The sequence below is a fragment of the Oxyura jamaicensis genome, chromosome 6 (assembly GCF_011077185.1).
Source record: "Oxyura jamaicensis isolate SHBP4307 breed ruddy duck chromosome 6, BPBGC_Ojam_1.0, whole genome shotgun sequence".
Classification (NCBI taxonomy): domain Eukaryota; kingdom Metazoa; phylum Chordata; class Aves; order Anseriformes; family Anatidae; genus Oxyura; species Oxyura jamaicensis.
In genome coordinates, this window is record NC_048898.1 from 33,205,594 (window position 1) to 33,228,913 (window position 23,320).

The window sequence follows — 23,320 nt, forward strand, 5'->3', positions numbered from 1 at the left end:
CATCCCTGGAGGTCTTTAAAAGACGTTTAGATGTAGAGCTTAGGGATATGGTTTAGTGGGGACTGTTAGTGTTAGGTCAGAGGTTGGACTTGATGATCTTGAGGTCTCTTCCAACCTAGAAAATTCTGTGATACTTATCCATCTGGGTTAATATGACACAAATACATGTTTCAATGGGAAGTCTCGAGAAGCAAAACGAGGAAAACGAATACTTGTGGTCATCGGTAGTGGAACAAAAGGAAGTCTTTCAGAGACAGCTGGGAAATAGATTACACTTCTATTGCATAATAAATTTTATTTCGTCCTTTTGGTCAAGATGACTGCTATGGGGGAACTGCACCATCTGTTTAGGAAAGGTTTTCACTCTTGCCATGAAGCTGACCTAAAAAAGCAGGATGTTGAGGTTAAAATAAAACTGCCATACTGTTGAACTCATCGTTGTTTTGGGATCTGGCTGATTGTGCTTCAAGCTTGCTGAGTTTGGGTAATAACATTTATCTTAAATGCTGATTTTTATGTAGGAGGCTGACGTTAGCTTAATGAAATAAATTCTGTTGATCTGTAGTCAATGGGAGCAGTAGATGTGCATCAAGAAGAGATTCACAGCTGCTCCCCACGCCGTTTCAAGTCCAGGGGTGCTTTTGTTGCATGCACTGGCAGAAGGTGGCTGTTAGGGAGTCACAGAAACCCGGACGTGGTGTTGGGGAGCAGTGAACAGCACAGGGCCTGAAAGTGGACATGGTTAAGAAAACACAACAGCTCTAGCAAAAGTACGGGGGGAGAAGAGTATTGGTTACATCCCTGCAGTGTCGGTTACAGGGGGATCAGAGATGCGTTAATAGTTTACGGAGTGCAAGTGATGCATAGATAATTGACACCTTAAGAAGTTCGCCTTTGCCAGTCAAACTCAAGGTGGGCTTGTTCCTGAGCTCGGGGGATTGATAAGGGATGCTTTGAGGTTACAGCCGTCAAGTCCCTGTCAGCCATAGCATCTCCAGATCTTGCTGGGTAACTTAACAGGCTTGCTTTGTTCTTTCTCTGTTTCTTAGTGCAAGAATTGTTGATTTTCCCGGGGAGTTTGTGACCTTTCAAGGTCTTTGATGGCAAACTGAGGCTTGTCTTTAATGTTGACACTTTATAAAGATCCAAGGCTATTGTTGAAAAACGTCTAGATGAGATTTGGTAGTGGTAGATGATATTTGAAGATACTGTGCTGACTGTTTTCTTTCTCCATCTTCTCTCCCCATGTGTGAAGGTCGCAATCCCTATTGAAGATGTGAACCGCAGCCATTTAAGGTTCACGTTCCGACACAGGTCATCACAGGACTGTGAGTAATTCGTCCTTTTCATTGTGATTCCTGTCAGTGTCTGGTGCCAAAGTCTACTGAAACAGACGTAAAGTTCCTATCTGTAATTGGCTGTTGTAATTGCTCTGGGTGTGGAGATAAGCTTTTGCCTGCGTATTTAATGTTAGCATCTCCGCTTTTCCGTTTCTGCCTTCTTGCTAGCTTTTACCTTTTGACATCACCTTTTTCCTTTCCTGCCCGGTCATTTCTCCAGGCCAAATAAAAGAGCTAGGCAGTAAAGCTTTCAGTTAGCAACTGAGAGGGTTGTGGTGGTGCTCATCCCAGAGGTGGGTGGTAGTGAACGTATTGAAATACAAAGAAGCCCCACGTGTCAAGTGGGAACGTGAAAGAGGGATTACAGTAGCATCAGTAGTTGAAGCTGTTAAGAAACCTGGTTTCCGTTCCTGGTTCTTATTCTGCCTTGCGGTTGTTTTGAAGTAATTTTGATGTGAAAGATACTTGCGAGCTTGTGGTTCTCCTCAGCTTTCCTGTAATGCTGCTGGCAGCTGAGATGCTTCGAGCTGCTGAGGATCTGACCAAAACAGCTAGACATCCTCCGTGTATCAGCAAATGTTTTGTAGTAAAGTCTGGGGATTTGTCTTCGTTATGATAACATTCATTACGTATAGTCATTACAGTGGCTGTCTTACTTGACAAGAATGCCTATCAAAAGCTGCAGCAAAATATTTTTGCTGTAGAATACTTGCACAGGCTTAGTGTTGATTGGTAACCTCCGCTGGCTGCGTTTTGAGGTGTGTGATGCTTCCTACGTACACCCATCTGTGTGATGTAGAGCTCGTCACCCCATAAGGGGCAGTTAAAGCTGTGTTTTGTAAATCGGTCATTAGTAAGAGATTCTCTTAGTTTAGAGAGTAATAGCACCTAATGAAAGCAGTGTGTGGAAAATTAGTGTAATTGGTGTCAAAATGATGGCTGTGAGCTGCAAACTACCAGAGTCGGAAAAATTTATGTGGTGGTACAAAAACTTTGGGTGGTCACTGTTTAAATATTAATTAGATGTCCTGCCTTAGGGCCCCCGTGTTTCCTCATAGGCTCATTGGGCTATCTCAAATGGATTGCACTTTCCTTCTGGTTTTATTTCTTAATTTACTTTGCAATTTCTATTAACCCTTGTTGCAGTGTTACTTTTATTTTTTGATTCTAGATTTTGAGCCTGGGAGCAAACTGACCGCGTTAGCTATAGTTGGGTTTGGCTGTGCAGTGGGTTAGCGTGGCCAGATGCTTATTCATTTTTCCTATTTTTGGTTCTAGGTTATGTATAAAAGACTCCTCATTTCTTGAACCTTTTCTGCATCTGAGAACCTTTACTAGGATCATTCACATATAAGTTACCTGTTTCGTTATGCTTTAGGTGAAATGTCGGTATTAAGATCGAATACTTAATTCTGTACGTTGTTTTTTTTAACAGCCAAAGATAAATCAGAGAAAATATTTGCCCTCGCATTTGTGAAGCTCATGAGATATGATGGAACAACTTTGAGAGATGGAGAACATGACCTTATAGTTTATAAGGTAGAATTTTGAGGTGGTGTTTCCATAGTTGCTAGCTAAGTGTGAGCACTACTTTCAGTGAACTGCTGTGTTAGACAAATGCAAGTAAGGTATTTGTTATGGAATATTATATTAGATCAAGCAACTAAATGCTGTGCGATTTGCTGATACGACAGACTGATGGTTAAACTTTGCATCTGTTTTCTTGGGGATCTTTTAATTGTTGAATTTCTTAGGCTTGCCATTGAGTTTCATTTGTATGGGTTTTCATGGCTGGGGAAAACTACTTGCGTAGACCTTTAAATATTAGATCTTGGCTCCAAGCTGTAGTAAAATTGGTAGACTTGTTGGATAACTCTAGTTCTGGAGCCAGCCCTAAGAAATTCCAGGGTAAAGAACAACATTTTGCTGTTACAAAGGCTTTCTGCAAGTTTTTAACTGTTTTCATATTGTATTTAAAACACTGCTGCAGGCAGAAGCAAAGAAGCTGGAGGATGCCTCAACGTATTTAAGTCTGCCATCGACTAAAATAGAGCTGGAGGAAAAGGGACACTCTGCAACGGGGAAGAGCATGCAGAACCTCGGTAGCTGCACCATCAGCAAAGACTCTTTCCAGATCTCTACTCTGGTTTGTTCGACAAAACTTACCCAGAATGGTAAGTTTGTAGAACCGCTGGGTTTCAGTCCCTGGCAGTGTGAGCGGAGCTGTGCGCACTGACTTGCAGACATCTTCTCTGTCCCCCTGCCTCTGGACGAGATGGTGGATTGCTCGACACACTGTCCCACGTTAAATTGTCAAGATGCAGCAAAAGCATCTGCTCCCAGCGTAGTGTGCAACTTGCGGGCGTAGTTTTGCTTTAGAGGAGTATTGTCTCCCAGTAAACAGAAGGTTTCTGTATCTGTTTGTGGCAAACAGAGGTGCTCAGGGTTAAAGCCAAGACTTTTATACTGAAATACACTGACAGCACGCTCTGTGACATTTTCCCACTGTGTGGATATGAATAATAGCACTAGGGAAAAGGGTGAGTTTGCTTTCGAGAGGAGATGATATCATGGCTATGCTCCAAAATAAGCTGTTGTGTCATTTCCCAGGTGCAATATTGTGTTTTCTGGATCTTCTGCCAGAAGCAAGTGCTGTCACTCCTGTGCTGGGCAGGCAGGTGTGTGCATGGGGCCGTTTGCACACATTCACACGAACACGGACGGCTAGGGACGGGGTCAGCGTATGTTGCTCCTTTCCAAACAGCTTCACAGAAGTTTTTCACGTGTATTTGTCAGCTGGTGGCAGCCACCAAAGCAAACATTTCACACTTCCAGCCAGCGCCCTCTCTTTATTTTTTGTGCTGGGTTGCCGTGGAGTGATGCCTTGTGCTCCTGGCCACCTGCAGCCAGCTGGGGAGCGTGGCTGGGTCACTGGGACTGAGTTATGCTGGGCAGAGGTGTCCATCCCTCCCTGATTCACGGGGGAGAGGGCTCGGCTCTGGTACGGCTCTGGAGAGCCAGGGCTGGGGTTGAGGAGGCCATGGGATGGGAGGAATAAGGGCCGGAATTGTCACATTGATTAATTCCTTGGTCACCCCTCTGCCCAGGGGGAAGGTGACTGCTTGGACACAGTCAGCTCGCAGTCTGATTGCGGTCTTTTCCAGTGCCACCTCTTAGAGCACGTCCCAGGTGTTTGGTATTCGGAGCACATCACGCACACTGCAGTTTGGCAGTCTTAGAGCCTACGAAGATGCTTAGCAAAAAAAAAATGCAGAAAAAAAAAATGCGTTTTTCTTCGCAAATACAGGATGGTAGCTGAACAGCAACGCAGTGATTTGGGGGTTTGTAGGACACAGGAACCAGCACGTGCAATTGAACTCTTGCTCCTTTTGGGTTGTGATTGACATCGTGAGGCTTTTCGCCTCGGTCTTTCCTGGTACACGTTAGGATTCGGAAACATTTCGCAGTGGTCCATTTATTGACTGCTTTCACATAACAGCTGTCACTAAAAGGAAAACTGAGCATTGTTTTGTGCTTAATTTACCTATAATTTGCATTGATTTTTGATCAATATTTAATGCTACTGGTAATTATGCTGTCTGTGAAACTTTCTCAGAGTTGCCAAAGCCTCTTCCAAGTGTTACGGCATTATTAAACACGATCATCGTGTAAACACGATCATCATGTATTCTTAGGCAATTTTCTGTAAAGGAAGCACATTTTTTAACATTGAACTTCTCCCTTAGGTAAAAAGTTGGTAGTGCTCTTCAGACTGTAGTTTTTGAAGCTGATTTTCCCTTCTGTAGGATTGTGAGATAATATTGCTCCCGTAACCTTCTTAAGAAATAAAAATCCATGATTATCCTTGCCTCCCAAAGCTTTTTCTCATTTTGATCATCAGTAACACCTCTTCCTTTACTCTCTGCAAGAATCACAGCCTTGGCTTTGAAACTTACTTGTAATAATTACGAAATTATGTTAGTAGATGATCATATAGATCATATAGCTCTTTCTGCGTTGTGTTTGATGCTGCAGACGGTGTCTGCAGTCTCTGAACACTTGCTTATTTCCATTCTTTATGAACTGTAAGTCGTTGATGTTGCTGTTCTGTTCACACCTGATGTTCTCAGCATCCGTAGCTGAATATATTAGTAGGAACAAACTGCCTGTCGTCTTAGTTTTTTTTTTTCAATTTAATTTTTAGGAAGAACAGCAGTATAAGCACAGGAGAAGGACTATTTAAAGTAAATTAAAAAAAGAGGTAGCGAGGGCTGTTTCGGATCCGTTCCTGATGTCACGATGAAGTCAGGAGTATGTGTTCATTTTGTTTTCCTTCTTATTTCTGTAGAGCTATGACAAACTGAGGCCTTGTGTACTCCAGCAGAGGCAGGGCGGGTTTGGTCATTGAATCTTCTTATTCCAACCAGAAGTTGGAGGCACCAGCGCTACGGAAGGAGGGCAAAGTAGCATCAGGAGTGGCATCCCCCTCTACGCGAAGGCTGCCTGTGGATAGTAAATCTTAGCAGTGCCCCTTACGAGATCACTGAGATGTGCATCTTTTTATCAGGCTGGGGGGGATAGAACTGAATTTTAATCGTCTTGCTGGAAAACATCCCTGATTACCAATAGCCAGAGAGCTGCCTAGTGTTTTAACCACACGCTGGTGGTTGTGAAGCATCTGAGGCATCGAGAGTTGCTGAAAGCCCTTTTTTGTGTTTTCTTTCCTGCGTCAAGGATTCAAACGTAGGCAACTAGTGACTGCTCTTGATCCAGAGACAGGACTTCAAAGAACCAAGGAGACTAGGCTTTCAGAAAACAGTTGAGGTGAATTGTACTTAATCATGCAGTATAATTAATAAGTTAAAAAACCCAACAAGTTATGCATATGAAATGCAAATTCAGGTGTTTTAGTGGCATAAAAATGAAGTTGATTTGAATACAGAATTAACATAAAGCAAGCCATTAAGAGCAAAAAAGCAAATGCTTAAGAGGGAAGATTATTTCAAACAACAGTGAAATGAGGGTGGAAGTGCTGCCGAACTTCAGCGAAGGAGTTCTGAGGAAAGTTTGGGTATCTGTGTAGGGAAACTTACACAGGTCAAGGTAAGAATATAGTCAAGAAACTGGACTGCCCCATTGTTAAATAAGATGTAAAAGATGATCTTCACATGAATTTGATATCATCCTAAGTTGCACTAAGCTGTTTTAAGTTTTTATTGGTTACTGGCAGGCTAGATATTCTAACCCTGAGCAATTGAACATCCTCACTCTGTCTTCTTCCTCCAGTATTTTCTGATCATACAAATTTCACTTCACTTAGGCTGCCTGTAGTAATTGCTTTCTACTACAGGCTGAAATACGATTTACGTTCTTACCCTGTTGTACTAGCTGTGTTATGTTCGATGCAGACCTATTCAAAGAGTAGGTTTAACTGCTTGGCTGTTACTTTGGGTTACTGCTTGCAGTCGCAGAGTGAGCGCACATTCTTTCTGCACATTGTTCCTGGTTGTAGGACTAAGCTGACTTTTTCTGTTCACACGTTATTTGCTGTGTCACCACGCTGAAAGAGCACATGGGTTGGCTTTCTTGGGGCATTACATGATGCCGTTCAGAGATGTGGGCTGGCTGTTAATTTCTTTTGCCAAGCTGGTGCCTTTTTGACAGTCAGTCTGAAACCCATTTCAGTGGTGGAAAGCCACTGCCTGTAAACATATTCGTGAGATGCTTTGGATAAGTCATGGAGGCATCTTCAGCTTTCTCGTTTTTCATTTCAATTCATGTTGCATCTCAGAAAAGGTACAAGTGGCTCTAACTTAGTGGAGCTGCAGAGTGGCCGTTAATATTTACTAGCATGCTTATTTGCAGATGAAGCACAACTGCAAGTTGTCTCATGAGAAACTGGAGAGTGGTGCTGTGGCTCTTCATGGCTAATGAGGGAAGTTGCCTGCTGCATTTTTGGATTTATCGGGGAATGATGAAGTGAAACCACCTTGGTAGTGGGATGCAGAATTTGGGGACAAGACCATCTGCAGTTGATTAATTTCATGGTCTGAGCCTAGTCCATCAGTGGGAAGCATCCAAGTCATTTGGACATTATGAGTTATTAAGCAGACAGCTTTCCTCTGAATTAGCTTAGTGTGTGATGGTTTGGTTTGTGCTGGCGTATTTGCTTTTCACTTTATTCAGAGAGAGCAAAGAAGCTAGAAGTGCTCACTCTGAAGGAATCACAGCCATGCAGATACCGCTGTGGTGGTGGCTGACTAATTCCAGTTTGGCATCTTTTTTTAAACACACAACTGTTGTATGCAGCAAATTAAAAGTGAGGGATCAGGCTTCCTCGGCCCAGATTTTAATGCTGACACTTCCAAATCACTCTGCTTTTTCATAAAATCCTTCCCCAGTTCTTTCACGACAGAAGCATTGCGCTAGCTTTCTGCAGTGTCAGATGTACCCCGGAAATATGTTGCCGTCCAGTGAAAAGGGCTGACCTGTCCAAGTAAAGCTGTTTGTCCTGAACACAGTTACAGTGTGTGCGTGGAAAGAAATACCTGGCATGATCTAATTGTTGGTTTCTTTTCTTCCCCCCTAGTGGATCTCCTGGGCCTTCTGAAATGGCGATCTAATACAAATCTGTTGCAGCAGAATTTGAAGCAGTTGATGAAAGTTGATGGTGGTGAAGTGGTTAAGGTAACAAGTTAATATCTTTAAAAGTAACTTTGGTATCATCATTCTGCTGAAGGCTGTATTTTGAGGTGCTCATCTTTTTTCTTTTCTCCCCCCTATAGCCCCACTACATACACTTGCACATTAAGAGATACCTGGCTAGAGGTATCCTTCAGGATGCAAATCCCCATCTCCTTTCCCTCAAAGAACATTTCAGATGTTAAGAAAATTTCTAGAAACGCAGGTTTTTGTTTTTGTTTTTTTTTAGTTTTAGTGCTTTTAGCTTTCATTTATTTATTTATTTTTACATATACAGGTACTGGAAGGCAAAGGCTGTTCTGTTTTTTAAGGGTAAAACAACTTGGAATTATCACATGGTGGTATTTAACATTTTAAATACAAGGATGTGGAATGAGTGCACCTCACTGTGTGCTGCTTGTAATTTTTTAGAAATTATTTCTCCTGAAAATGCTTGGCTGAGCCAAGGTATTTACATTTGCCAAGGCCGCTGAGTGATTGCAGGGACCTGCATAAAGACAGATTTATTTGTGGAAAAGAGCAGGCTGGGACTTCATTGAATGTGTTGTACTAAATCAAATATAATGAAGTGTCAAAAGATGTACTGTGCTGGGGACAGATGACCCTTAAGGGCCTACAGTGTTTTTACTTCATTGGGATTTTAATGCGTTTAATAGAAGCGTAGTGAATGCCTCGTCTCGAAGTGACTTAAAACATCTGAGGCCGCTGGTAGCGTTCTTTATTGGTTGTGGTAGATACAGGATCTCAGATGTGGTTTGTTTTTTGGGAAGGTTCGCAGTTCTCCCTGCTGCTTTGTTCTGGATCATTTGATAGCTAAAAACTTGACACTGATACTGGCTTCTGACGCGCGTTGTCATAGTAGTGCCATTTGTAACTTTCACTTGTCTCCAAATGACATCTGCGAGCGTCCAACAGGTCAGTGCTTGGTGGGTACCAGTGATTTTAGAGGCATCAGGATGCAGCACAAACAGGCTTCAAGTAAAAGCAGAGTCAGAGAGAGTTCTCTGCTGGCTCATGCTCATCCCTCCATCTAACTCACTGCCCCCTAGTATGTGGGAGTCTGAGCAGAACTGGGGGTGTGCTTAGTACAGCAGTGTGAACGCTTAATACTGCTCTTCTCACCGTGTTTCTTTATTTCAGAAGACCACTGTTTTGCTCTATCTCTTACGGTAACGTTCAGAAAATCTTGGTGTAGACTGCCCTGTTGCATGCTTGTAGCACCTTACCTGCTCAGTAACTGTTCCTGTCTGTTCTTTCAGCTCTTCTGTCCTTCATCTTTTTAAATGCCACATCAGATTCAGGCTATGTATGCTACAGAAAATACAGATTTGATGAAACATATCCAAGTTTTCTGTTAAACTGTTTATTTTTAAACTCCAGTACATCATCTCTGCCTAAGCAGCACTAATCAGGGATCAGCCAAGGTCTGTACTCAGAAAAACTCCTCCTGTACCGTACGGAAGCTGTACCTGCTGTCGTCCTGTAGCAGAGGCGCTGTCTCAGTCATTTGTGCATGTCCATGGGATGTGAGAGAATAAACTAAAAGTCCCAAACTTATTCACCTGAGAAGTTTTGCTTCTACTGTTATAATAGAAGCATCCGTCCCGTGTCCTTCTTGCTGTTACATGAAGGCCTTGTGAGCGGATTTAGAACTTGAGCTCTACCAATGGAAGTCAGTATGTGATGCCTAAACATGAAACAAAGACTTGAGCAGTCACTGCACGGGTGTCTAACAATCCTTTGTTTTCAGAAGAGAGTTAGCCAGGCAGGGGTTTGGGTCTGGTACTACCCCTTCTCTTCAAGAGAGAAACTTCTGACAAAGCCATAGTGTCTCCTTGTGCCAAAAGTGCTTAAATGGACTTAATTTCTGTGTGTGCTTTAATTAAACAACCGGGACGGAGAAGGCTGTAACATTTTCCCCAAATCCTGAAATGAAGTTGTGAACTGGTTCTGCCCCAGAGCTGTGGTAGGTTGCATTTTGACTTCTATTTTACATCTTCAGAGAGCAGTAGCACGAGCTGTGGCTTCACATTTGCTTGTTGTGAGGAAGCTTTTGGCGTTCAGGGGTGTTTACTGAGCTGCTAGATGGAGGTCAGTTCCTGAGGTTTAGCTCTGGGTTTACAGGTAGCCCAGGTGAGTCACATTTAGCCTAGGAGATCCATCGTGCAGGTAGAAGTCTTTAAGGCAGGCAGGTGGGAGTCCAGGTGTTTTCCATAGCGCACATAATACCTCCTGGGGACTGCAGTCTCAGGAAACAATTCCATGATGCTTGTTCAGACATCCCTCCCCACCTCCCCTTTGTATTGTCCGCTAGTTTAAAAAAACAAACAAACAAACAAAAAACCCCACAGTTTTAGGATTGTTCCAGCAAGTCTGTCTCAAACAACAGTAAGGTGAAGCCTTTCTCAAACACCGACCATGGCCATGTCTGTTCTCATCCTGCCTTGGGGTGCCCATGTTGTTTCCGACAGCTGGCGGAAGAAGATGCTCAGAGCCAGACCCCTGTGCTGATCAAACTGAACGTGTTCATGACTAGCCACAGGTTATACCTGAGACTTGCTGTCGCTGGGAAGAAATGCTGTAGTTATGTGTGTGGAAAACAGCTTCTATCACTCTGCTCAACTTCTGTCCCCTGCCGCTAATCTGCTTTTACTCTCGTGTTGCGCAGGTCAGGGCGCCCAGCCACCGAAGACTTCCTCGGGGCAGGGATAGAGACCCGTAGGTGTAGGGCTGGGGCAGAGGGTTGTGTGCTCGGTGTCCCGCGCCTGCATGTACACTCTTCCTTGAAATTCTGGGTCTGAGTCTGTGCAGCTGTGAGAAGCGATACGCTCTGCACTTTTTTTTTTTTTTTACTGCTCAGCTCAAAGCTGCTGAGGATGACTTATTTGGCATGCGACTGAGTTGCTTGTCTGGTTTGTGCTCTGAAACATCCGTTTTCAGAAACTGCATGATCCAATTGACTGGTGAAAATGAGTTTTGAAATAAGTTTTGTTCATTTATTATACGTAGATTAAACTTTTTCTTCAGGTACCAAGTGTGATTTCTGACCTCTTTTTTTTTTCCTCCCTATTTTTGGGTGATATGGATGTACAGATAATCAACTAAACATTGTTTTTCAGCAAATTATTTTAAGTTTTCCTTTCTCAGCTAACTTCTGAAAGTGTCTTGCATAAAATATAAATGAAAGCAAGTATGCCTGTGTAAACCTCTGTGAAGTCTGATTTTCGTTACTCCTCTCAAGTGCGATGCCTTGTGTATTTATTTGTAGTTCCTTCAAGATACATTGGATGCACTTTTTAACATCATGATGGAGAACTCGGAGAGTGAGACGTTTGACACATTGGTGTTTGATGCTTTGGTAAGTGTTGTGGATAGACTAAAACGTAGATATTATAGTGTTGAATAAATAAATATGGTGAGGATACCAGAACGACGTTCTGCAATGAAGCAGCATTGGCTGTTCGCTGGTTTTGTTTTGGTTAAAAACATGGAAAGTTTTCATTATATTTGAAGTTTCAGACGGACTTGATTGACAAGCGTTTGCATCATGTCGTCTTCCCAGACAGGATGGAAGCAATCAAGTCCAAGTATGTTAGTGATTTAACGGCAGAATTTATGACAAAAACAGCAAGTTTTCACTTGGAACAGAAAACTTTGGAACAGGAAAGGAGAATGTGAATACATGGGGAGAATAATCAAAACCCAAAGTCTCTCTTTGTTTTTAATGTTATTATACTTATCTGAAACTAGTGATTGAATGCACAGAATTGAGATGTTTTGAGGATAATGCCATGGTTACGCTAATTTTTCAGGTATTTATCATCGGACTGATTGCTGACAGAAAATTTCAGCATTTTAATCCAGTCCTGGAAACCTACATTAAGAAGCATTTCAGCGCTACGTTAGCCTACACGTAAGCTTTAAAAGTTACTTTTTCACACTGGGGGTGTAATACAGTAATACAACATTTGTAAGAAGGAACTTTTGATCTCCTTGTATTGAAGGAGGAGTAACAGACTATTTCAATAATTGTTATGTAATAAAAATATTCATAAGCAATTCCCAGTCGGACTTGGGAAACTAAATGTCCATTTAAGATTCTTCAAATCCGTGCTGTTTGGTGCATTAAATTGATGTTTTACCATATATCATCTGTATTCCTGTCACTTTGGGGAAGTAGTAGTGAAGAACAAAGGTCTGTTACTTTTCCTGTCTTAAGTATTTCTTGGCAGATAGCTCCTTTGCTGCTGCTGTTCATGTTGGAGAAAAATACATAATGGATATCTTTTTGGTGTTGGGAGGAAAAAAAAAAATCCAGACAAGCAAACCTGCTGTGCGTTTTGCTGTTATAGCCTCTATTATGTGAGCAGAAATGTTTGAGAAATATTGATTTAAAATAGCGAAGCAGTTGTGCCTTTAGTCACGTCTTTGATATTCCATTCACTTCACTGAGCTACGGCTTCTTCTGCTGCCTTTGGGTGAGGTACGTCAAGGATGAAGCATCCCGCAGTACCTGGCTTCCGTAGCGAGAGCTTTAAGATGGCCTTTCTGCTGGTAGACAGGGAGGGCACCTATCTCTTCCTTAAATGAAGAGGCGTAGAAGCGGGTTTACGCTTGGGGATGCTGGAAGAGCTTACGATTTTGGCTTAACTTGTGACCGTGGGCTTGACAGATCCCTGTCCCCTCCCTGCCTTCTATTGCACAAGTTGAGTAAAGAGGTTGCACTGAGAATATGTAGGTGGCAACCTGAAATTCTTAAGCAGCTTACTCCTACTAAAATAAATGCACATGTAACGAGATGTCTGTCTACACGATGTTTTGTGTCAGTGATGCATCATGGTGTACTTTTAATGCGCACGTTGAAACATGTGCCGTAGCTGGGAGGATTTAAAACAGACTTACTTGTTCTTGCATTTTAATAGGAGGTTTATATTCATTAGAAATGAGGTAGCCAGAATGGTATTGTAAAAATTGTATCGCTTCCAAGTTTGATACATTTTAAAATGTGGAATAATAGAACTTCCAACTGCTGCCATAGCAATTTTTAGGAAATTTCACAAATTCTACCCTAAAATCCATGGGCAACGCTATGTAAAGGGGAGACCTTGACTAAAGAAGGAACTCCTATTTTAAGTGCTTTAATTTTAACAAGGTGTTTGTGTTTGATCCTATTATTGTGACTGTTATTCGTAATTGCATCTATATCATTGGCTGTTAACCTGAACAGCTTTGGATATCCAGCATAACCTAAATCTTACCAAGGCTTTGTGTTAATGACATTATGGTCTGGGTTCCCGCCCCCAAGAACAGGTTGTAGCTACTCACCAGCAAAAGCAAGAGCACGATATGCATGTGTTAGTTGCATAGGTCATTTTGAGACTTGGAGGGCACTATTTGCAAACATAATCTTTCTTCCAGTCTCTCGCATTGACATTTTTGTTGTGAATATGCTTTTAACGTCTTTGTGTTTCTGTATTTAAATAGAAAGCTGACTAAAGTTTTAAAAACGTACGTGGATAACGCTGAGAAGTGTGGTATCACTGACCAGCTTTTTAAAGCCATGAAAGCTTTGGAGTACATCTTCAAGTTCATAGTCCGGTCCAGGATACTGTTCAATCAGTAAGTATGGCGAATGCTGCAAATACCTGCAATTCGGATCGGATATACGCTTGCTCAACATCACGCTGTTCTAAGAAGTATCTTAAGTTGTTAGGATTTGGTTTCGGTGACTGAGAAGTTAACGCTACTCAGTAGACGTGTGCTTTGCCCTTGGTCCCCACTTGGGCATTGCTGGAGGCTTTTCTCACATGGCTGCAAAATTCTGGGTTGACTGAAGTACTGAAAATACTGCCTCTTAAAAGGAAAACAGAAGTGTTACAGAGAAACCCCCAATCACCTTGGAGCAACCCAGGCCCCGCAGCTTCCAGAGCAAAGAGAACCCGCTGGAGGCTGGATGCAACTTGTAGGGTTATGCGTTCCCAGTGCAAAATTTCGGTTTTCTTCAGGGCCAGTGAGCAAGAAGGGAAAGTGGAAAGAAAAAAGGGCTGCAGGATTTGTCTTATGCATGGTGGTAGTATTTCAGATGAGAGGACGACTTGGATTTCTACAGTGTCCTTGTCAGCGCAGCAGAGGCTGCTGGGGAGGCAGGGGACTCTTGGAGCGTGTTTCCTACTTCGTGCCCCAGTTCCCACATGGTAACCTGCACCACAACTCCCCGGGCCTCCTGCAATGTGTCTACCCATAAACTCAATTCTAAATAATTACCCTAAGTTAATTTGGAAATCACTTCTCTATCTCATACACAAAATACAACAAAGTTACAAACAAGTTACCTGTTTGTCTTAAGTAGTAAAAGGACTGAACCTAAATTGTTACAGACGGTAGCAAAATTATTCCATGGGATTCATGTAGAGCTCTGAAGTCACCAGCTCCATCAACCTTCCTGTGAATTACACAACGTAATTTGCTTCTTTAAGATTCTGGCTGTGATGTTCGTAAAATACCGAACGCCACTTACACTGTTGGAGGTCCTACAAATCATTTTAAGAAAGAAAAAAAATAATTATCTCTTGCTGCAGATTAGATTTACAGACAATATGACCCTTCAGTACTGGCCATTGGGTTTTCTCCTGTTAAGCACTAATTCAGAACACTTCAGCATTGGGGAGATGCAATTTTCCATGACTGGGGATTAATCAGAAACGCTGCTGAACGTTGAATGGCACCACAATTTGTTCTGCCGGGAGACTGAAATCCTGCCTGAGGTGTGTGATTGAAATGATGATAACGTAGAAGTGTCCTGAAACATCATTAGCATTTTACTGAGAAATCTTGACAAGCAAACAATCTTTAAAAAACAAAATAAAAACACCTATTTTTGACCTTAAGATAGAAGTAGACCGAATAGTTGCAACATTTTAGAAACGTGACAGTAGGCAAGCTTCAGGTCTGGACGAATGTGTAAAAGCCTGGTCCACTAATGAAAGCCTGATGGCGAGTCCAGTGGTTCGGTGTATCAAGGTTTTTAAAGGCGAGGTATTGTGAACTTCAGAAATACCTTTTTGGTCTACTCAGTGCATTGCAGTGGCAATGTAGCACGTACAACAGTCTTAAAAGTTTGGAGTCAGTGGTGGAAGTGTCGACTTGGTGTAATAATGGTAAAGCTGCAAGGCTTTTTTATGTATTAGCAGGTGGATTAAATGTATGCTAAATAACTGGCAACAGAAACGCCTGTAACTTGTTTATTTTTATGACTTTCCGTTCTGAATCACAAAGGTGTTTGTCTGGAGCATTCTGATTTATTGGACTGTCAAGTTTAGTTACTCCTTTTATTAGTATTACTTCCCCCTCTCCAGTGTGTTCAGGGGAACACGGAAATCCATAATTGAAATTGGGAGTTAACAAACAATTTCTCCTGTATAACCCCCAGTTTTAGCCTGGAAGGGGAATAGAAGCTTGCACAACAAAATAACACAATTTAATAATTTTTCTGTAGCACGTGGTTCCCCTGTGTACCGGTTAAATAGCTTTTAATAATATCTGTGCCTCCAAAAGGGTTATGATCACAGCATTAGGAATGATATACCTCGGGTTCAGTGCCAAACAGCAAGAGCATCCTGTTCTCCACAGCCATTTTAAAACTGTATGCCCCGTTCCTTCTGTAACAGGTGGTCCATCAGGAACTTTTAATTACAGCTTAATTATTTTCAGACGCGAAGAAATCCTATTAACTGTGCGCATTAAGTGCCCTCTTTCTGAGCTGCACACCGTATTCAAGGCTCGTTTCTTGCTGGGTTCAACCACAGAAGAAAGTGGAGCAAAATAGAGGGGAAGCCTGGTGGAGCTGGTGCAAGTCCAAAGGGCTTAAGGTTGCTGCTGGCTGGGGCTCCTGGAGGCAATCAAAGATGAGTAGGTAAACCAGGAGATAAGGGAGAAAATCCATCTGATGTGTGCAGAGATGACTGTTAGGGTTTGACCTGGATGTAGAAGCTGTGATGATTGGGGTTTGGTCACGTTAGGTATGTGTGGTGTCATTTCATTCCTCTGAGATTTATGAAACCGAATGCTCTGTGCGAAATACGAGGGCAACGGCCCTTCTGCGAGTCAGTCGTACCTACTGCCAAAGAGGAAAAATAAAGAAATTAAAAAATAATGGTGTGGAGATAGTGTTCTCCTCTTCCTTTTCCATTTTTTGCTGTGAGAATGTTCTCATCCTACACCCAAACCCCAAATCATGCTGTGTTTAAACGCTGTAAGGAGTCTCAAAATTGCTCATTCCTGTGCTGTACTGAACCGGAGCATGAGGGTACCATGTTCTTGAGCTTGCTTGCTCCTTTTTTCTCCTTCTGTGTTACTGAGGCATCCCAGGGCAGCTTTATCCCGCTGAAAGCATCCGGCAGGGAGCGAGCTGACAGCACAGCACTTCTCTGCAGCCCTGCCTGAAGGTGCCTTGCAAACTGTGGATTAGTCATCTTGTGTATAAAGGGAATGAGAAAGGAGACGAGATTCGTGTCAGCTCTCCAGAAATCAGAGGTGAAACACGTTGACTCCTCTCTTCCCATTTGTATTGAGTATCGAGGAAGCAGAGGGTTGATACATCCTCATCCTTTCACAGAGTTTAAGGTCTCTCACCGTAGGCCCCTGGTAGATGGTAGTGACTGCTGGCAAGTTGTCTGGGTGCTGTCTGGTTTCCACATCGCAGAGCTGCTTGGCATCGGGCCTGCCACACATCTGCTGGCTCCTTGGGTGGAGGAGTCCGTCCCGCTGCTGCGTGGGCACGTGGAATTGGGTCACCGCGGAGAGATTTGTGGTGACGTGAAGGCGTAAGGAGCAATACCGAACAGGGCATTTTAGATAGGGAGCTTCAAAATAAAAATCTTCTGTTACTGCTGGCCCAGTCTGGTCAGTCTCTCTTCAGATTTCTGTGAAAGACAACTCTTGGTTCAGTGTAGAAACACGTAAAAAATTGCAAACTTAAATAAAAATGAAAATAAAGTAATGCAGTGAATTACCATCTGTCACTTGAACAACGTTTTAAAACTGTATTTCCATTTTTAGCTAGATGATGTTTATGACACCCAATTATTTTTCAGACTTTATGAAAACAAAGGGGAAGCAGACTTCAGGGAGTCCTTGCTGCAGCTCTTCAAGTCCATCAATGAGATGATGAGCAGCATCTCCGACCAAACTGTCATAGTGAAGGTATGTGGAGGCCTCCAGCTTGGCTTTATTTTTGCATCCTAAACCATAATTAGGTGTCTGATAAAGAGTGTGCGTGTATTTGTGCCCAAGTTTTATCTCAGTCATGGTTAATACTGAACGTTCCTAATGAAGGGTCTGTGAGTGCCTAAAGAATGTGTTTCAAACAAGAAACTTGACTCATTGCTGTAAATGCCTTGCTTTTTTAAAAAAAGGGAACTTAGGTGTTAAATGACATTTCACTTATTTAACTCGTGTAACCTTATCTATCAGGGATTTTTAAGATACCACATCTAAGACACTGGAGGCAGTGTAGACGGTATCCTTATGCACTTATTTATATCCTAGGTTGTTCAGGAACTTCAACATAGTATCTTAAGCCCTAGAACATTGTTTTGTTAATATGGAAACTCCATCCCCACCCCCTTGTGTTCCACTTTTTTCCCTTTAATATGGTGTCTACTTTTGGGAGAGTTGGCTGGCTCATGGAATTGGGAATGTGGTCTCTGACCCCTAATGGAAAGGCTGTTAATACCACAGAGCAGAAGCATTAGATAGAAAAATCCACCAGTCCTAGAATTTACAGCAGTTGGAGGTCAGTGTGTCAGCACCATGCTCTTTTAGTGAATCTCTTTCACTATGAAAAAGTATAGAAACTGTCGTAAACACATGTTTGGTAAGATGCACCTTGCTGTTCTCCTTGTGATTCCCAAGAGAATTTATGAAAGATGCAGCTCTTGACCCAGCCGTGCTGAATCAGTTGGAAGCTGAGCAGAAGGGGACTAAGAACTGGGGTGGCTGTGGGAATAGTGTGACTCTTCCTGCTCAGATGTGTAGGGGCTATGCATTAGGAAAAAAGTGTATATAGCAGCTGGGAGGCAAAGAAAAACAGCAGCAAAGTACAAAGTCTGGGCAAAAGGCTCCTGTTGAAGGAAGCTGGGAAGTGTAGAGTGGGAAAACACCCAAGTCAAAGCCACAGATCCTTTGTAGCTGAGTACATACAGGTCACAGGCTAGTGGAATCATGCTGGGCACACAGCAAAAGTACAGGGAAATAAAGCTGCCGAGTTGGAATACTTTGGTTTACAAGGCAGAACTTGGACTGCAGCATCTGATACCAGGTAGGGTACTGCGTGGTACAGGAAAAGTGCTCTGCCAGTGGAATGAAGATGCAGCGATCCTGAATGGAAACTGTTAAGTTGGAACCATGGACTCCCAGTATGCTATCTGATGCAAATAGGGTGTTTTCAGATCAAGGATCCAGATGCCAGATTTATTTTTCTGTGACTCATTTGTGGGGGCTACTCCACGTATGCAGATGAATGAGATTTTTTTTTTAAATTTTCAACAACATTATGCCTTGGGGAAAGAAAAAATTAAGTCAAAGACTACCTCCAGAATTAACTTTATATTCACATTAGATGCAGGAAAAGACAACAAAGTTCCTAGCAAAGGCTAGAGAAATCATACAACAGCACTGTCTGTCCCAGTCTCTGGTGCATTATATCCAAATCTCTGCAAACTTGTGCAGAGTACGTCTCCTGTCTGCATTTGACTACATGAAATAAATACACTGGTAGGTGAAGCAGTGAGAGCTGAGCGTGTGAGGCTGCCTGAGAAGTGTGCTTGTGCATGCCTTTCAGGAGCCTCCACAACCTTTCATTCATTGTTAATTCGTTACTTTCATCTCCTTTGGACTCTAATTACCTTGTTCTTAGAATATGTAATTGTTAGTATTGGCTTTTTGCAGCTTGCGAGATTGCTTTTATTGTGCTCAAATATCCACTGAAGCACCGTAATTCTTTCAGTAACCAGAACTCTGCGTTTCTGTTACAAAGAATAAAATCATTGAATAGGGGTGTAACGCGGTGCTTTCGTTGTTGTGTGGTGGGTTTTGAGGAGCGAGCATGGCTTCTGGAAAGAAAACTGCTTGGCCAACCTGTGGAGGAGACCTGGGAGCTGTCAGTAAGCACGTCAGGAAGAGGTGGAATTAGAGGCTTCGATCAGCATCTTTATCGGGGATCTGGAGTTGGTAGGTGAGGAACATCAGGAGGACATCATGAAACTGAGGGGGCACAAAGGGGAGTGTCGGGGTAGATAAACATCTCAGGAAGAGCGTGTTAATTCCTGTGTGATGCTCTACTCGGCGCTGGCGGTTGCAGTTCAGGAAAGGCCCCTTGGGTCGTAACCAGCAGCTCTCTGGGGTCCTTCAGTGGGTGGTAGCAGGTGAAGAACCAGCAGGGTGCTGGGTGTCCACCAGAAAGATCGAGCGTGGCAGGGCTGTCGTTTGTGGTTAGCTAGCCCTGCTGGGCTGCACCTTCGGTCCTGGGTGCTGTTCTGGTCTCCAGCTCAGGAAATAGGAACAGGAGCTGTGGAGAGGCAGGGCCAGGGAACGGGGCCATGGCCTGAGGGATCTGAGGCCTGCAGAGCTCCTCCTCACCTGAAAGCAGGAGGAGGTTGGCTTAAAAGGGGAAGTTTTTCACTTTGAGGCTTGTTGTAGGAGACCACGGAGGCAGGCAGTGTCAGTAGGTTCAGGAAGAGGTGAGGAAAGTTACAGCTCCATAACTGACCTAGAGGTGCAGCCCCAGCAGATGCGCGGCTGGGTGACACGCAGAGAAGTTGCCGGCTGGGGGTGTCCTTCAGTTCCCAGCGGTAGATCTAGCTTTAGCAGTCCCAGGCTTTTTTTTCTTTCTGCCCTACACTGGGAAAGCTAAATAAGTGTACACAAAATCAGCCTGTTCGGAGGGATAAGAAGTTGAATAGACCTACCCAGAAGATGAAGGTGCCTCACGTTAAAGAGGCAGGTGCTTAATTCACCAATTAGAATATTGCTTTTTTTCCTCACAGAAACCGTAATGTGTCGTGATAGTTTATCAACCTGAGGCAGAACTGCCACGGAAAAGTTTGGATGTTTACAACTTTCCTGTTTGGGCTGGCTATACTGCGTGCTTTCTCCCAGCATACCTGAAGGAAGTAGCCTTCGAGCTGACGTTGCGAGGGGGAGAATGACTGGAGTCCTGTGTTCCTAGCAAGAATTGCTCTTTATTCAAATATTGATGTCCTTGCGGAAGCTGATGAGCTGTTGCTGGCTGTCGCTCAGCTCTTCGGTTACCTGATAATTTGCATTTAAACCACCCCTTGTTTATTGACATACCCAAAGCCTTGAAAAGTAAAAAGTTTGCATCAGAAGAAAAGTGCATGAGTTGTACGAGGGTTTAAGGTACTTTGCGGACCTGACTTCAGTCTTCAGGTTTGAGGAAACAAAATGGAGAGTATTTTCTGAGGAGGGCACACAAAGAGTGGCACGGAGAGGTTTTGTTGACTACAAGGAGGGGTAACTTGCATTAGGGACACAGCACTGATTACATTTTTCTCGTGACTTAAAAGGGGAAAGGAAGCAAGCAAAACCCCTCTCTGCCTGACAAGTCCTCTGCTGCCCCAAAATCGATGCTTTGCATTGCTGAGGCTGCTGTGGCTGGGGAGGGCATCGGGCTGATCTTCTGCACAGGGCTGTCCTAAGCCTCCAGTTGGCCTGGGGCTTGGAGAAGCGTTTCCATGCCTGTCTGTCACTGCTGCTGGTGGTATCTGAAGGTGACTGCTTCCTGCCCCCTTCGTCACTGCCATTAGTGGTCACTTTGCAGCTGAAGACCTGGTCGCTTGATGCTATATACATGTGGTTGTACCTCCTGCCTAAATATGTACACGGAAAAGCTATTTTCTCCACAGGGTAGAGGTATTGCCTTTCGATTACAAAATAAAGTAGAATAATTATTAAAATTTTATTTAAAAATCTCATTGTAGGTCTTCAATTACGTATCTTCTGGTAAACGCAATCTGTACCTTCTTGGAACAAGATCTGAGCAGAGCTTTGTTAGCATCTACAGCTCTGAGTGGACTCCAAAATGTTGCAGTTAAAGCATTAAGGTGTAAGAGTGAAAGAGATATATTCGTCCTAGGGCAGCAGTAGCCAATCCTATAGGATTTAATTTGAAAAGTTAGTATGATTTTAAAAAATAATTTAAAACCACAGATTTATATTGTTATTAAATTGTTTTTTTTTCTTTTTTTTTGCATGAGTTTGCCCTAGCTGAGGCAGTTGTTCTGCTCCCTGTGCCTGGACGTATTCAAGCCCAGGTTGGACGAGGCCCTGGGAGACCTGCCCTGGTGGCAGTGGGGTTGGAAGGGGGCAATCTGTAAGGTCCCCTCCAACCCGAGCTGTGATTCAGAAACCACCTTTTATATTTGCTTTTTTAAGCTGTGCAATTGTCCAAACTGGAGAGGGAAGCTCAGACAGAGGTTTGAGCTGAGAGGTGTTCTCGGTCACCTTGCTAACCAGTGGTTCTTGCAGGATGAGCGGCGGCGGTGGGCTGTAGTGGTTTGAGATGCAGGCAGACTAAACTGTTTGCTTTGTCAGGTATTAGCTTGATTTTAAGAATTATTTGATTAAGGTGTGCAGCATTCAGCACGTATACGTGTTTGTAATGATCACACGTGTAGTGAGCTCTCCTGACTTCGTTCCTATTTTCTGCTAATTGGTGCATGATAATTACTTCCTTAACCTTTTACTGTTTAAGCCTGAGCTCGGCTGAAGCCTAGCGTGATGTTTCAAGTTTAGATAAAAATGCAAATGTTCCCTGGTAATTTATTCTTGCATCTCTTTGAAACAAGGGCAGTTGAGCCAGCTGCATCGAATTTCTGAGGATTGTCTGATTTAGGCGGTGTTTGTGTGAGGGAGCTGAGCTGTTCTCAGCAGGGTTCCTGCACTTCACTTGGCTGTTTGCTGCTACACGTGGCTTTGTGCTGCGCTTCAGCGGGGCTGAGGAAAGGCACGCCGGTACACGAGCTAGTTCTGCGCTTTAAATGATCCTGATAAAGGAGGTGTGTGGATAAAAATGATCCTGTAATGTGACCGCAGAGAACCAGAGGGGAAGATGGTAACATTGCGTTAATGAGAATTCTCTTCTGTGCCTGGATTTATAACTCCTGTCGCTTTTAGCACCACGCGTTTCTCGGTATCCATAGCTTATTCTCCTCTAACAATAAGCAATAATAATTTATTGCCAAAACCACAGAAAAGTATTCAAACAGAAATACGTGACAAGCTGCTCAGGTAATTCTCATCAGCAGGAGGAAACAAAACAGGCTGCATTAGTCTGCAGGGCTTTCCCAACAGGTGAACATTTTTTGTCCTCCATTTAGACAAGTTCTCTACTAAAATACGTCGATGGACTGAGGTTTCTGTTTCTTAGGACCTGCATGAGAAGGGCTGTTGTTACACAAATAGAATAAATGATGCTTTATGATGTCTTACGCTGCATTTTGTGCCATAGGCATTTGTGATTCGGAACAAAGGACTACTGCAGGCTGGGGCAATTCAGAAATAGCGTGTAGGCATTCCTGGAAATCGTTTGATCCAGCTGCTGACAAGGCTTAATTTGGCTGGGTTTATGAGCTTAATAGGACTGCAGCCAAGGATAATGCTTGTGGAGAAGGTATGTGCTTTCTGTTGAGTGGTACAGAAGATGAAAATTGACATTAAAGTTGTGTACAGATTGTGTAGGTAAAACAAATTTAGAGCTTCATCAAACAGAAGAGTTCATTAGAACATACTGTATTTGGCAAAGAAATGTTCTGCCTAATTGTGAGACTAGCTATGCTGTGTGAAATGAAAGGCTTGACACTTTAAAATTAGGTGGTTTTGCTTTTATGTAGTATAGAGAGATGAATTTAAAGCCAAAAACCTGTAGGACAGTATTCGGAATAAATTTTGTTTAAAACCTTGCAAGTGTCATTTGTTCAATCTTACGACATCCTAAAGGTAGTACTGCAACTTTTGGGGTTCTTTCTGTTGTTCCAAAAAAGTAAGCGAAGCTTGCTCTTACTTTTGCAGTTCTCCTACACAGCCACGGAAATAAATTTGTATCCACAGGCCCTAGCTGCTCCACCAAGCTGCCTGGCTTATAACTGAGTTAGTAATCAGAGATTGGAGATGTTGGAAATTGTACAGTTTTCTTAAAATTTGAAGATCTTAAAGTTCATCTGGTTTGTCCGTAAAGCGGAACCCAAGTGGCTGAGAGATGC

The 23,320-nt window shown here is 43.0% G+C and overlaps 1 protein-coding gene across 3 annotated transcripts in view; it reads left to right on the plus strand.

Moving 5' to 3' along the window:
* Nucleotides 1-23,320, plus strand: part of DOCK1 (dedicator of cytokinesis 1) — a 271,261-nt gene that overhangs the window by 41,987 nt on the left and 205,954 nt on the right. For all 3 annotated transcript variants that reach the window (XM_035329518.1, XM_035329519.1, XM_035329521.1), the window contains exons 16-23: nt 1,256-1,328; nt 2,776-2,879; nt 3,331-3,514; nt 7,930-8,027; nt 11,311-11,400; nt 11,855-11,955; nt 13,527-13,661; nt 17,135-17,243. In XM_035329518.1, coding sequence (XP_035185409.1) covers nt 1,256-1,328; nt 2,776-2,879; nt 3,331-3,514; nt 7,930-8,027; nt 11,311-11,400; nt 11,855-11,955; nt 13,527-13,661; nt 17,135-17,243 — 894 coding nt within the window. The remainder of the gene's footprint in view (nt 1-1,255; nt 1,329-2,775; nt 2,880-3,330; nt 3,515-7,929; nt 8,028-11,310; nt 11,401-11,854; nt 11,956-13,526; nt 13,662-17,134; nt 17,244-23,320) is intronic.